Source organism: Micrasema longulum, unplaced genomic scaffold (genome assembly GCF_059751315.1).
Source record: "Micrasema longulum isolate JH-2025_06_02 unplaced genomic scaffold, ASM5975131v1 h1tg002471l, whole genome shotgun sequence".
Taxonomy (NCBI): domain Eukaryota; kingdom Metazoa; phylum Arthropoda; class Insecta; order Trichoptera; family Brachycentridae; genus Micrasema; species Micrasema longulum.
In genome coordinates this window covers 47,850-63,336 of record NW_028279615.1, presented here as the reverse complement: position 1 = coordinate 63,336, position 15,487 = coordinate 47,850, and the positions used below count along the sequence as shown (strand labels likewise).

Below are 15,487 nucleotides of genomic sequence, written 5' to 3'. Positions count from 1 at the left end.
TATATTATATTTTTCATACAGAAAACTTAAATTTAATTCGTAGATAAAATTGAATGTTTAAAACAAACTTTAGCTGTGTATCTCAAAACTGACTGAATTACATATTTGTGATATTGGCATAAAATAAATATTGTATACAAAATACTTAGTTTTTTTAATGTTGCGCTATAGTACTATGAAGAGCTCAACAAATTATTTACTAAAAAAGTTTATCACTAATTCATGGAATTTTTGTTAATAACAGATAAAACCCATTTGATTTAAATCACATTTAAATTTTATAAACACATTTGAAACGATGGTGCTTTATTAAAATTTTACATCAAAACAATTTTTTCATAGATTGGTTTTTGTCTTAGAGTAATAACACGCCACTGGCTAGAGTCGCCCATACAGAGAAAAACATTCTATGATTATTAACTACGAAGTTAGCTACAGATTACATCAATACAACAGGCCGTTGGTACTCGTGTCGAGAATTGCAAGCGCAAACTGAAATCTTCCGTTACACATTATTTGTTAAACTAAAAACCAAACCAAAATTTGGAACGCTTTTGTTCTATGCAATAGAGCTAAAGGGGTTCTTTTATGAATTTTTAGACTGAGGTTTTAGTGGTATTTAATACACTGTAATAATTGTGACCAAATGATAATTAGAAGGGCTTGTGTAATAATGTCTTTCCTCTAATGGCAACACTTTAAAGATAGCAGTACTGAAATATAATGTGGTGACCTCAACTACAAAACTTGGTGTTGCAAGTTAAAAAAATCGATGCATAGATTTTCAATGTCACCTTTATCAATATGTATCTTTTTTGGGTAACACCATGTAAGTTGGATTCGTTCCGATGTTTCGGTTACCATTGCAGGAGCCATCTTCAGGGTAAACTGTGTGTTTTGTAGAAAAAACATGTGTTTCTGTACTAGTAATTTGTACCATGTCAGTTTTGTAAAGTTACGTTAAGTTTAATTTCAGCCCATCATCTAGTAAAAGAGGCAATTGAAATACACAAATACCCAAATAACATTTTTTTTATTTATTTTTATTTGTTTTTTACAATAAATATAATAATAAAACAGAGTATTAAAAAAATAAAGCATAATTACATATCAATGAAATACATAAACAAAGACGACAAATTGAAATTAAACTCAACATGGTTCCTTGCACTACACACTACAAAAATGACACGGAACGTGCTTACTGCCGACTGTGAGTCGTTGCCACAGTTTACCATAAAGACGGCTCCTGCAATGGTAGCCGAAACGTCGGTATACGGGACCACCCAAAAAAGATCCATAATGTAAAAAAATCTGTTGTAATTTCGATTTTTGTTGATTTTATTCTCTGTTTTAGCATATCAACGGTGGAAAGGCTATTTACTTAGGGCGACATTTTGCAAACTTTACAGGAAAAACATTTAAAAAAATTATATATCATAAATTATACCTCCATTCAGAACATCGTCTATAGACGGGGTACACATTTTAATGTGTATTCGCCTATTTATTGAAAATATTTTACAAGTCCCGTGTCGTTTAATGTAATTAGTTCTGTCGTTATTAAAACTGCAATGTCGCTTAAAGTAAATAGCCATTCCAGCGTCGATATGGTTATTAACTACAGTCCCTCTTTTGTCTTACGAAAAGCTGCCTGAATAAATTTTTAGAGGGATTTGAAAAAAAATAAGGAAATTTTCAGATTTTGTTTTTCTGGGTTAAAAAAAAAGTGCGACTAAGCGCTAAGTTGGTTCTTGACACTTTCGGGAATTTTGTCCACCAGTTCCTGGTGCAGTGTGGGAGACAGCGTGGCCAGCACTCCCGAGGCGTTGGGCTTGGGGGCGCCGCTGCCGTACTTGTAGGCCCGGCCCAGGATGTCTGTGAGGCGGCCGCCGGCGGCTCGCAGAACCGCCTCGGGGGCGCACGTGTCCCACTTCTTGCAGCCGCCGCTGGCAAACACGTATGCGTTGGCCTTCCCCTCCAGCAGCTGGATCACCTGTGGATGATGAGATGTTTTTGTAATAGAAATTTGGTCATGAGGAAGAATGGTCATTCACATCCGACATATCCTACAGTTTTGCATGCAGCAATTTGGAGTTTGCATCAGTTGTGTGGAGCCTACAATACGTAACATACATCGAAAGGATTGAAAACGTTCAACAGATTTTTTTTAAATACCAAGTTATAAAAAAAAATAGTCTCTTTGCAACCTACAGCCAATCTACCAAACAAAATGGATTTTTTACCCTTGAAAATGGATGCACTATATCTGAAATATGATATTAAAATAAAATAAATTATTTTATTTTATTTTATTTGGGAAATCAACAGTTCTACATACATATTTTTAGTAAACAAACAGATATAGTGTATAAACTCAGAACTAATAACAGATTTCCACATAGTATACAAAGTTAGTACAGAAAATATATTAGATATCAAATAAATACATACAATTTATACATATAAAAATGTTATTTTCATGTACTCAATAATCAAAGATTTTTTAAATATTTATTTTAAGAACATTAAGTTACTGTAAATTGGGCGGGATAAGGACAAGAATGCTTGAAGAGAGGATAAGGAGGGGAGGGGAGATGTACATATTTATGAAATATATACTCTTCAAATTTATTGCAACAGAGAGAGAAAACATTTTTGAGAAGGAAATATGGAAGCCATACATTCTGCCCATGTTGAAACATCCGCATTTCCTTAACTCTTCCTTCTGTTGACTTTTGTGAAGTAAGTTTTGTAAGTTTCGTAATTTTGAAATTACTCCGTCCGTGACGTCACAAGTATCATATCATTGGTTAATATGGAAGAACTAGTGACGTCGTTCAAAGTAGTTTGTTTTTATTATTTTTTCATATTTTAATTTAATGCTCTAATTTTTACCAAAACATTTTTTCTATTCAATTTCCTGTAGCACTGAACTTCTTTGCTGTAGAGTTCTTTTCTAAAGTTGACTAAATAGTCAACCAATAGAAATCCAAAATAAACAAAATCATGTTCAATCACGTCGCATAGATTTGGGGACGCAAAACAGGTTGATATATTTAATTTTTGCAAAAATGCACTAATTTTGGGTGTAATTGTAATTTAAAAATAAGTTATTTTCGTTTATTTGACTGGACAAATTTTAAAGAAAAAAAAGGATTTCGACATTTTTTTAGGAACGAAAAATACTCATACCTTCTTAACTGTATGCACATCTCATCCTTTTTCTTCTACAAACAGTCTACAAAAAAATTATTGATAACTGAAAAAGTTGAAATTGAATTTTGAAAAAAAAAAATTTCTGTGTACCTTGTAGCCTGCCCCGCCGACTCTCACCACTTGATCGGGCTGCAGCGCGTCCAGGCAGCTCTCCACCAGCGCATTGGAGTGCGAGCGCGAGGTGGTCAGCAGCAGGGGGCGTGAGGGCGTGGTCACCGGCAGCAGCCCCATCACGCCCAGTCCCTGCAGCCCCCAGAGTGTGCGTCCTCCCCCACCCCCGCCCCAGTATGGCTGGTGGATCACGCCCCCGACAGCCTGCTCTCGCACCGAGATGCCGATCAGCACCGTCACGTGCTCCAGGAAGCCTGACAAAAAATTACATATATATCAAATAAATAACATCATAGAGAAGGCATGTGGAACTGTAGGCGTTTTAAAATCAAATAAAGAACATCATAGAGAGGGCATGTAAAAGTTTTGGCACTCTATAACCAAATAAAGTTCATCATAGAGAAGGGAATATGTAATTTTAGGCATTTTACAATCAAATAAAGAACATCATAGAGAGGGCATGTGGAAGTATAGGCATTTTAAAATCAAACAAAGAACACCATAGAGTAGGGAATATGGAAGTTTAGGCATTTTAAAATCAAATAAAGAATGTCATAGAGGTGGGAATATGGAAGTTTAGGCATTTAAACATTTTTCCCTGACTACCATCACCACAGTATAGGTACATTGTGTTTACACAAATATTATTTTACATACAAAATTAAGGGATGGAATAAAAACTGGTTCTAAACAGCGTTGTTTATTGATCACACCTCGAAACCAGTAGACATTAGGATGTCAGTTAGTGGTTATAAAATGTTTATTCAATCAAATAAGGTATTGTGTTCACACAAGAAAAAAATATTTTTGATTGAATGTAATGTGTTATGGGGTAATGCACATTGGTGAAAAGTTTTGTTTAGTCCTTCAAAATATATGTATATATATTTAAAGGGATAATGAATTCAATTATAAATTAAAAAGGCGAAGTTATCCTGTGTCTGTCGGATTACAGTAACAATTTGTTAATTTTAGAATTTATTTATTGGATGGATATTTGTAACCATTATTAATCTAACCTTCATATTCGTTTGAAAATGCCCTAACAAGGCGAAACAATTGTCAAGAAATTTTTGTTTTTATATTTGTAGAAATACAATAAAGTGTTCAGTGGACTCAAATCAATGTTTGATTTCTTATATTATAAGTTTAAATATGAAGTTCGACAAAATAAACACCAAATCAATCAATAACCATCAGTAACTTTAATGGACTTAATTGTTTCATTCAAAATTTAACTACGGAAGGAAATAAATGAAGGTTGCATATTTTGCTATGATACAACTTTTTGAGAATAAAACATTTTAAAAAGGACGAATGCTTCAAAATTGTAGATTTTCATAACCATCCAGATGTGTCTTTGAGTTGATATCTTGTGCATTTCCATCACTGTTTGGTATCTTAAATCAGCCCAGATGATGAATGCAACAATGAAGTCCGAATGATGGCAAAAAATACTTAATATATTAGAAAGAAAAAGGTGTTTTGCATTTAATATTAGTTTAAAATGAATCTTCAACTAAAAAATAGTTTAGAATTTCTAAATTACACAATTTAACAATGATTCTATTAAGATTTTCATGGCTTTTTATTATAAAGGCTGTTGTTCCGGATTTTTCATGTTAACTGACAACATTTCAAACTTCAAGGATTACCTTTGCTTCTAAATCGCTCATACTACATAAATATGTATTTTATTTTAAAATTTACAATTTTTTTGTTTCCATTTGGTATATTTTTGATTACATAATATATCACTTAATTCATGAAAGCAAAAATATCCCACATAGGCATGGCCTGTGCGTGGGTATCTAAATCTAGAATTTATTATAAAATCTATTATTATTAAGTATTAACTCGTCCATTCCTGTGATGTAACCGGCGTTGCAAATTGCACTTAACACATTGTAGTCGGGCGCTTCGAACAATAGACTCTAGCCTATAGCGGGTGTTTTTCGCGATTAGCGCAAAAATATATCGCTTTCTTAAAATTGACACAATTTCTAAACTAAATAATATTTTCGATCGAAATTTTCAAAGAAATCATATTTGACATTTGATCATCAAAAATAAATAAATTTAGGTAAAAAGTGGTCAATAATTGGTTTTACTTTGCATAATCGGTCGGAACTATCTATGATTTCTTCATTGTTAGAAAAATGCCACGCTTTCCATATCTGCCGAAACCGGTCTCTGGACATCGTTTTAGCAAAATAAGGAGTTTCGGTTGTTGGTTCAGTAGACCAGTACTCGTCCCTTATATCCTTTCGAACTTGTCCCATCAAAATAATCAGCCCCAAAAACTTTTTCATTTCTTTCAAAGTAATATTTTTCCACTTTCCCGATTTTTTATATAATTTGTAATTATGTGAGTTTTGGTGGTAATATCTATTAGATTCGTTTATAAAATATTCAAACAAATCATCACCGATAAATAACTCTATCGCATCACTTACAGTTTGAGGACAATGGACATTTGAATTCAAACCGCGGCGGCCTAAAAACGATTCCAGAACTGGAGGATTATCAAACGATGACCACTCGTCCACATCCTCATCTGAGCTCGTCTCCGAATCAGAATCACTTTCAATAGTGCGACGGTGAAACGTTCTAGGTCTTGGTATTTGTTCATCATCACTCGGTTCTTTGTCTGACAACTCTTCAATGTCATCATTCCATGAACAATTAGATAAATTGTCGGCATACACTTCATTGTCACTATCATTGGCTTGTAAAGACATTTTTGTAGGGGTAACGTCCTATACAATGCTAATATATTCAAATAAGAAAATACCAAACAGTAAACAAAACAGTGCGAGCGGTATGAAAAATAGTCCAATACGTGAAATGACTCAAACTAAACTGGAGATTGAGATCGCATAAAACTCTAGATTTCTGGCGACGCCTTTACAAGTGGCACACTAGCCAATCCGGACAAGGCATCTCAAATAACGTCGACAGACTGTCGCCTAGCACCCCAGGTAGCAAATCACCCTTCAAGGCGTTTTATTTCACGCTGATAACAAACCCGTTTAATGCCGTTTCCCGCCAACAACCGACAGTCGACAAAAACGGCATTTGCCGTGTCCCGCGGTTGACCGACAGTCCGCGAAAAACGGCAAATGCCGTGTCCCGACGACAATGTGTTAATTAATTGATATCTCAGCAACTAACTGCTACGAATATTACCACTAAACTTTAAGTAATCTTCAAGTAAACCTTAACACATAATAAAAAAATTATGTGTATCACAAATATGTAGCTATATTAGATAATTTTGAATGAAATATTTTGTCAATCAGGATCTCCTAAAATGACAAAATATCGAGTAGCCTGAGACAAATATATAAAAGATTCATTTGACAGAAAGGGATTATTATATAATAGGATAATACACTTATAATTTTGACAGTAATAAGATGAAAATAGACAGTGATTATCAGGCAATCATTTCCTAACCTCAGGTTACTACACAGTGACTCGAGGGAGTTTTTTTACACAGTATGTTAAAGGTTAAACAAATCTACTAAAATGACGGTCCTCAGATACATATTTATTTACAGAGCTAATCAGCGATTACCGGCATCCCCACACCTCTAAGTATTAGTATAATACGGTTAGTGTTATGAATGTTGTCGGTTAAGTTCACTAATTACCATATTCAGAATGCAGTAAACTTAGAAACCACTTGGCACTGATAAATGGGTGCAAAACATACGCTTTCCACCTTTCCCATGTACTTCCACTTAGCATTAAAGCACCTAAAATTACACAAACACACATAAGTCAACTTTACACTTCGCAACCGCACATGTACTGTATATACTACGGCCTTTAGATTTAAATAATATGAATACATCAACCTCTCCTGTGTGCATATTCGCAAATAACCGACGCGTCATCCGTCATTCGGGACGCTTCACAATCCACCCGAAGCATCGTAAATAGCAGACGTGTCAGATGAAGATACCTGATGTGTTATCCACCCCGGTAATAACCGAAACAAACTAAATGAATCGGGTTAGTGTTGCCGACTCGTGGATCAGAGGTCTGAACCCCACTCTATCCCAACTTGATTTCCATTTTCTAATAGCGAGTTATTTACAACTCGTTGAAAATGGCCCCGAAATTGAAATACGAGGCATATCCAGAATGCAAGAGTACTGTTTGGTAGTGGGGGGTCTCCTGAACACAACGAGCACTGGCGACCCTCGTTAGTACCAAAACTTGTCTCGTAGTGTTCGTTTCTGTGAAAGATGTCAATAAGAAATCCTGCCAAGTGTCTTTTTCTTGCAATTGCTGTCATAAGGTTCCTTCTCGCGGAAGGAAAAACTCAGACTTAAATTTTTGCACGGTTTGAACTCGTTTGGTTGGGACATTTTGAACCACCCTGCATACTCCCCTTACTTAGCGCCTTCAGATTTTCATCTTTTCACCCTCCTGAAGACTTACATGGGTGGAAAAAGCAAGAGTAAAATTCTAACCAATGAGGTGAAACAAGAGGTCTTGAAGTGGACGAAGAGGAGAGAGATGGCGGGAGAGTTCTATGAGGAGGGCATCAAAAAGCTTGTGCCACGACTTACAACCTGCATAGAACGGTAAAGTGACTACATTGAAAAATAAGTAATACATATACAAACAATGTACTGTAATTTTTTTTAAAAACGAAAATTGAGTACTCTTACTTTCTAGATATGCCTCGTATTTGGATAAATCATAAGAATGCTAGTATTTCTTTCTTTTTAAATTCTTTAATAAAATATTTACGGCATAGCCGAGATACCACGATGAAAACGGTAATGATCATGTTGAGTGACGTTAGCAGGCGCTATTCCGGGGCGTTACGAAATTAAATAGTGCTAATTAATAACGAGCTTTGATTCAGAAATATCCCGAACGGGAGACGTATTTCCGAGTGACACGAAGCACCGATAACGCATCGGGAATTTACGAATATGCCTCCTATGCAAATTACCACAAAAGCTACATAGTGGTTTTCATACAGACATACTTTTGCCGTATCTAAGAAGGAAACATTTTAGAATACAGACAGCAGAACATATTTTAAAATGTCTTAAAAATTTGTTTATAGCTCTCTTTTATAATAAGATTTACAAGATCTTGCATTTTATAAGGGAGAGATTGGTACTACAATATTTCATATTTATGAAAAACAAAAAAAAATTAGAGAGTATAAGGCTGACAGGCCTCGACAAACAATGAAAATTATGTCAGCAGAAAACATGTTATAAATTAAGTAGATTTTTTTCTATTTTTTATATTTAGCCTATCAATAGTGACTTAGAGACCCCTGACTAAATCGTCAATTAAAACTGCATCATTGGCATACTTTGAGTAGCAAAGTTTTTGGGAGAAAGAGATGAATATTCCCCGATCTAGTGAAATTTACTTCCTAAGGATGTAATCCATAAGGATTTTAAAAAGAAAAGGTGCAAAGATGCAGCCTTGATGAACTCCGATGGTGACCTCAAATCTGTGACAATATTATTATTTCTAATTTGATATTGGCTATTCGAGTGAAGGGTTTTGATAAGTTTTATAGGCACTGTGAATTTGAAACTGGGTCTTATGAGCCGATACCCATAAATATTGGATGTAAATTTTGACATTTACATCAAAAATACCTTATTGTATGATATTCATAAAATCAACGAATTAATCTCAAAGAAAATTTGGCTTATTTTTACGGTTGTCTTTTTTACATTATCATATAAATCAATCAAGAAATATCCCAATTACATATGTTTTTTCAAATATTTATAGTAAAATTAGTTGAAATGACTTTCTTTAAGTCTCGGACAAGGTCCATAAGGACAATTAGTAAGTACTCACAATATAAAATTGCTATTAAGAAATGGATAGTAGAGGTGGGTTGCGCACGGATCGATGAGTGGATCCAGCCAAATAGGTAAAAATTTATTTCCTGATTATGAAATTTTGTCTACAAGTCTATATGAATTTATTATGTTTTTTATGATTATTTTAGTTTATTATGTTTACGGTGATAATTAGGTTAATTAGATTAATTAAGTTTTTATTTTTTTATTGTGTTGACTATGTTAAATAACTAATTTAAGGCATGTTTCATCATACTTATTGTAAAATGTTTCCCTCGGCACGGGACACCACAGTGAGGGAACATTATTCTGTATAAAAAAAATAATTCGAAATTGTTAAAGTAAAATAAAAAAAACTAATATTTGGAAAGGCTGTAAAAATAAAAAAAAGTGAAAAAAATTACCCACCAACTGGAGATTTTTTCTATTGAAATTATTGCAAGTAGCGTCGAATGATATAAGGGATAAAATTGGAATAATAGACGCATCAATGTTAGGTATGAAAACTATTGTATTTTGAAATTATTGACTTTTCAGGAAAGCCGATTGAAGATATTTAAGTGTTGATATTGAGTTAAGTGTAATCCAAAATTCAAATAAAACTCTTTAAAATTATTGAAAAAATTTCATTCACGTCTTTAATAAGTTCTCCTAAAAATTTTACGTAGCTTCCATCAATATTTATATAATTTTATTTTTAAAAAAACTGATTTTTTTAAAATTATTTTACATATTTATTACATATTTATTAATTAATCTGTATGGTACTGTCAAATATTTGTGAGAAACAATATGATAAAATGCATGACAATTTTAAAGTTTTTTAGGAATTCTAAAATATTATCCCTTACACCGATTGAAATATCCGACTAAAATACATATTATATGATAAATACATGTTGTCAAAGTGATTATTCTAGATGCGTTTGATCAAAAGCAATTTTTTCATCACATTATTCTGAGATTTTTATGCAATAATATTTTTTTATACATAAGTTTACTTTCAAGACGTGCTAAGTATCACAGGTAGACCATCATAAAAAGACGCGCGGAAAAATTAAGGATGAAGTCGTGAAGTAAAAGAGCTAAAACCTTTATTCACAAAAGTCAACAGATGGAAAAGTTGAGAAATTGTGGATGTTTAGACATAGGCGGAATGGTGAATGTTCCAGTGTGTAAATTGGCCACTTAAACTAGCCAATGACAGGTTATGAGCCTAGACTTTCATGTTCCCTTTTCGAAAATGTTTGACATGCTCAAAACATGGTTGATAAAAAATAATATTTAATAATATTCTGCTCGCAGTTTTATTTTAATTTTTGATTTGGGATGGGCTTTAAACTTTGAAAGTGCAATATCTCACAACTAGTAAAATGTAGTTACCAACTTGTGCCAGAAATCCGGCAATATAAGACGCACACAACTCTTTCTTCGCATCTTCTTACGAAGGTCGACCTGTGCTAACAAATTGTGTGCATAGTATTACAATCGCTCAAACCACAATAATACAGAAAGCAGTAGATAAATTTGTGTAGTAAAATACCTTGTGTATATTCCGATGTACCATCAAGTGGGTCCACCCACACTACAATATCCTCTTCTGTTACATTCTCGAACACATCGGGACACTTCTTTGTCAGTGTCTCGGGATCCCCGTGTGTTATCAACCAATCACTAGGAACCTGAGAAAAACCAATATTATTTACGGAAAACTTTTAAAAACATTTTTGTCATTGATTAAGAGAAGCTTCATATTTACTTACATGATAGATATGTCGGCGCCAAACCGTTAAATCCGCCACTCAATTGGACAGCTAGGAAGTTCATTAAATCCTGGCATGGCTAGGGCGTTTGTTGAACAAATTAAGATAGCTCAGAATTCAATGTGTTGGCTGTTGAAATTTTGGAAATGGCTGAACCAAAAGCCGCCGAGTTAGATTCGGATAGGTTGGATTGAGTTAATTAAAAAACTTTTTTTAAAATTATTTAACTTAACCTATCCTAACCTAACCTAACTTCACGTAACAAAATAAATTTAAAAAAAAACAATTATTATTATTATATTAAAATTTAAGAGGCTGGGCGAGCTTCAGCCTTTTCGTTGAATGTTGCTTTTAACATTTTGGGTAATCGTCCGTTAGCCATTCAATTGAATGCCGGCATTTAATAAACAGCCTAGCCGTCGAATTGAGTGGCTGATTTTAACTATTTGGCGGAAACAGATATATTTCTCAAAATATGTAATACCAATTTATTTCATTGTTTACATATTATACAAGATCAAGAATATGATAAAAGAAGAGCTACAACAATATATATATATTTAAACTCATTAAAATAACATTTTATAAACTCTTATATACATTTTTTTATTTTTTATTTATTAATATAGTTACAAAAATGACACATGTTTTTTTTTCCTATTTCAATCTACTTTTATATATTTAGTTACTGGTATAACTGTAACTTGTGCTTTGAGAGTGACATACACTGTTGTACTTATTTAGTAATTTGAAATTATATAATATCAAATATATTTGAGAAGAAAAAACTAATAACTTATGACAAATCTGCTTTTACTTTTTATATATCTAGATATTTTTATGTTTTTTCATTATGTATTATTTAATTTAGGACTCACTCTTATTTGGCATATTATTTATTACTCCTATTTCTTACTGTATAGAGGGAGTATCTAGAAACCATCTCTCAATTATTATTTCAATTATGTTTTTGTATATATTATTTTTATATTGCTTTCAATGATACTATTATTTTTTTATATATATATTTTTTTAATAAAAAAGAAACATTTGCGTTCTTATGATTTACCCAAATATTTTATTTTGAGGGCCATTTTCAATGAGTTATAAATAACTCACTATTAGAAAATTGAATCAAGTTAGGGTAGATTGGGATTCGAACCACAGACCTTTGGTCCGTGAGTCCGAGACACTAGCCACAGGACCACAACCCGATTTTAAATTTAAATTTAATTATGTATAGATCAAAATTTGTATAATTTATATTTTAATATTTATATCTTTTTTACATTGTATTCTTTGGAATTTTATTATTTATTACTTGTACCGTGTTTTTCTGGATTGTTATTCTATTGCATCACATGTCATTATAATTTAATCTAATTAATTTTACTATGTATTTTTTATTGTTAATTATTATGGCTTGACACGGGCACAGCCTAAAAAGCCTTAATAAGTTAATTAATATTTAAATGAATGTAATTTTGAATAAATAATAATACAAATGCAGTTAAAAAAACTCAATATGTCTGATATTTACCCTGTAAAAAGGCCCCTCAGACAAAAATAATTATTTAATTCTGAATTCTATATCCTTGCTGTTTTAATATTAAAATATTATATTTTATAATAAAGACATCAATCTCCAAGATGTTAATGGCAATAAAGATGTTAAAAATGATGAAACTGGTCAAGCCGATTGGAAGAGCAGTCAAGCAGCTGAACATGATCACTTTGGAGATCGACATCTTTCACATTAGTGAAACTATGTTTAAGAGGCAAATACTCTTGCTATTAGAGAGTATTATACCTTAATAATGTCAAACCATTGCTCAAGAGTTCTTGGTTTGATATAAAGTTCCAATTTAACGTCTTAAATCATTTGTTATGTTACTTTGTGAATAAATAATTTGAATTTGAAACCGGTCACTGGTTATTCTAAATTTGTGGAATTAAGTATCGCTCGTGTTTTATTTCAATAATAAATTAAATGCTTCACTATGTTCCTATTTGATTTTTCAGAATAAATCTCGACCATCACTGTACTGATTTGCAAACCACTGCACGCGGATATTGGGGAAATATCACATACTACGAATACCGATAAAAATATAATGGTTAAGACACTTGACTCACGCACAGAAGGTTCCGGTTTCGATTCCCAGTGAGAATGCAAAAATTTAATGGGATTGGGCCTCCTGGCCGTTTGTGGTGTGAAAAAAAAGTTATTGATGTGATTCCAATTCGCTGTATTACTTCAAAACCAATAAAATCTGGCACTCACAAATCCAGATAATTGGAGTTTTACTGTAATTAAGTCTGATTTAAATATAATATTTTATTAAACAATAAGGGTGAGTGGTGAAAAAAAGTAAGGACAATGAAAATCACAAACTAAGTACCTCAATGTCACTTACACCCTCTTCACCAATAATGGTGACGTTTGGGAATTGCTGCGAGAGAGAAGCCACGATACAGCGCTGTGCTGATCTGTCCGCTTCTGTTTGGAGGTCATCTTTAGCCTGAAAATGTAATTTTTAAAACATTAAAAATTCGACTCGAGACTCATTTCCGCCTCATCTTTAATGGTTCAAGTGGGGATTTTTTATTTTTATTTATAAAGAAGAAATATTTGCATTCTTACAATTTCCCAAATATTTCATTTTGAGGGCCATTTTCAACGAGTTGGAAATAACTCCCTATAAGAATATGTGAATCAAGTTGTGGTAGAGTGGGATTCGAACCACGAACCTTGGATCCGTGAGTCCGAGACACTAGCCACGGGACCACAATCCGATCTTTCTCTTGCTGTTATTTAGATGAATTACTCCAATGTGGTTACACAGATTGAAATAATCAGTAAATAATTATTCATTTTGCAAAATATGAGCTCTGTAGCTAAATAACTGGGTTCATAACACTGAGGTATAATTAAATAGGGATGATGCTTCATAGAACGATAGGTTCAAATTATGTTCTAAAAATGAGCATTGTCGCTTCATGCCGCATCAACATTGCCATGCAAAACATGTAATAGAGTAAAAAAGACTAACTGTCTACGCCAGTTTACTGTGAATTCAAAGCTGTATGTCGCACCTTTTTAGGTTGCTTCACATTTACTGACCGCTGCGCGTAGAACACTATTCTCCACCAAATACAAGATAAGTTCTGGAACCTCAGTTGAATGGAACACAAGACAGGATCTTAGTGCGGCATCTAGTGTATACATATATATCAATGGTTCATAATAACGTTTTTTGCTCTCCTGATAAGTTACACTTTTTTAGTTATATTCTTATGTCCGCCATCAAAGATATAGAAATGTTTACAATTTAAATGCATTTTTGTTTATTTTAACATTTCTATGCGCTCTATGTTTTGTAATGTAGAGATTTGAAATAGTTTGTGTAGATTTATAAAAATCGACATCTCGGTTCTAGGTATTTGTGTGGAGCATTGCTATGAAATTTGAGTAAATGAGACATTAATTCTGAAACAACTTTATTCGAAACAATCGGAATCTTTTATACTCAAGTTTCAAATCCAAGGTCACAACGGGAGTACCTTAATTGCAATGAGATTATATAAATTGATTGGGTGTAAGATTTAGGGTGCAATTATTAATTACCTTTTCCACGATTCCCAGATCTCCCTGGCTCATGACATCTCGGATGATTTTCCCGGCTCTGTTCGCCGCCGTAATGGAAGACGCCATAATCCGCATCATCAGAGGAATGTTTTGTGTCATGTTTGTGTCTTCCGCGATAACTGAACAGTCTACAACCAAAGTCCGGGTATATCAAATTTACACTGCCGCTATTGATCACTGCACGTATTTCGCATTCCAATACCCTGTTAGGAAGTTACTGAAGCAGAACCGAAAAAAATATGCGAAAAAATACGAATACATTCAGATTCGAATTCAAGGTTAAGTTTTTAGTTGACCTACTTGCGAACAACTTTGGTTAGTTACTAGATTTACTTCATTTCAATAAAATAATGTTATCATTATTAAGTGACCCAAACCATTGTGAGATCTAACAATTAAAAAATCATAGGTTAATGGTGATCACCTGTAAGAACTGTCAAAACGACAATAAACACGTAAATATATCTCATTTTAATATTGCCAGTGTAAAATAATAATTAAAAACGTGAGTTACTAACGTAAAAAAAAATCGAATACCTACATAAATTGTTTATTTCGATAATAAAAATATTCGGAGGATAGGATCAGCGTTGCCAAATAGTGACTAACCGAAGTTTCGAGTAAGTAAATCGAGTTTCTGCCAATAAAACTAGTTTTGGCGGCGGCTTCGGTTTCGGTCGAAACTTGTGGTCGGGATGTGTCAGATTACGTTCGGCTCTACACAAATGCATCGTATGACTCGTGACTTTGGCCACGACTTCTTAGGACACCACAATACACTGAAACAATCTTTCATCTATCTTTCACAGATTCCAAGAAACAAGACCCCAAACATGCCCATGTGAAAAAAAATATTATTATTTTTAATAGCTAAAACAATGCAATAA

General features: G+C 33.2%; 1 protein-coding gene across 4 annotated transcripts; it reads right to left on the bottom strand.

Moving 5' to 3' along the window:
* Window positions 1–1,016: 1,016 nt before the first annotated feature.
* On the bottom strand, window positions 1,017–15,082 carry LOC148272121 (3'(2'),5'-bisphosphate nucleotidase 1). 4 transcript variants are annotated; one of them, XM_088240501.1, is made up of 7 exons: window positions 15,025–15,081; window positions 14,580–14,728; window positions 13,354–13,473; window positions 10,732–10,870; window positions 6,987–7,091; window positions 3,310–3,584; window positions 1,017–1,996 (listed from the first exon to the last, which is right to left on the bottom strand). In XM_088240501.1, exons 1-7 carry the CDS (start codon window positions 15,068–15,070, stop codon window positions 1,736–1,738), a joined length of 1,095 nt encoding a protein of 364 aa, XP_088096627.1. In that variant the 5' UTR covers window positions 15,071–15,081; the 3' UTR covers window positions 1,017–1,735. The 4 variants fall into 4 exon arrangements, with proteins under 4 accessions (XP_088096627.1, XP_088096626.1, XP_088096629.1 ...); XM_088240500.1 differs by having other exon boundaries at window positions 13,369–13,473; window positions 15,025–15,071; XM_088240503.1 differs by lacking the exon at window positions 6,987–7,091 and having other exon boundaries at window positions 15,025–15,082.
* Window positions 15,083–15,487: the final 405 nt, after the last annotated feature.

Excerpts from the sequence above, each read along its gene's own strand:
- LOC148272121 (XM_088240501.1), bottom strand. The coding sequence starts at position 15,070 with ATGAGATATATTTACGTGTTTATTGTCGTTTTGACAGTTCTTACAG. Across the intron at positions 7,092-10,731 it reads TACATCGGAATATACACAAG|GTGCTTTAATGCTAAGTGGA; the intron begins GTATTTTACTAC and ends GTGTAATTTTAG. Across the intron at positions 3,585-6,986 it reads TTTACTGCATTCTGAATATG|GCTTCCTGGAGCACGTGACG; the intron begins GTAATTAGTGAA and ends ATTTTTTGTCAG.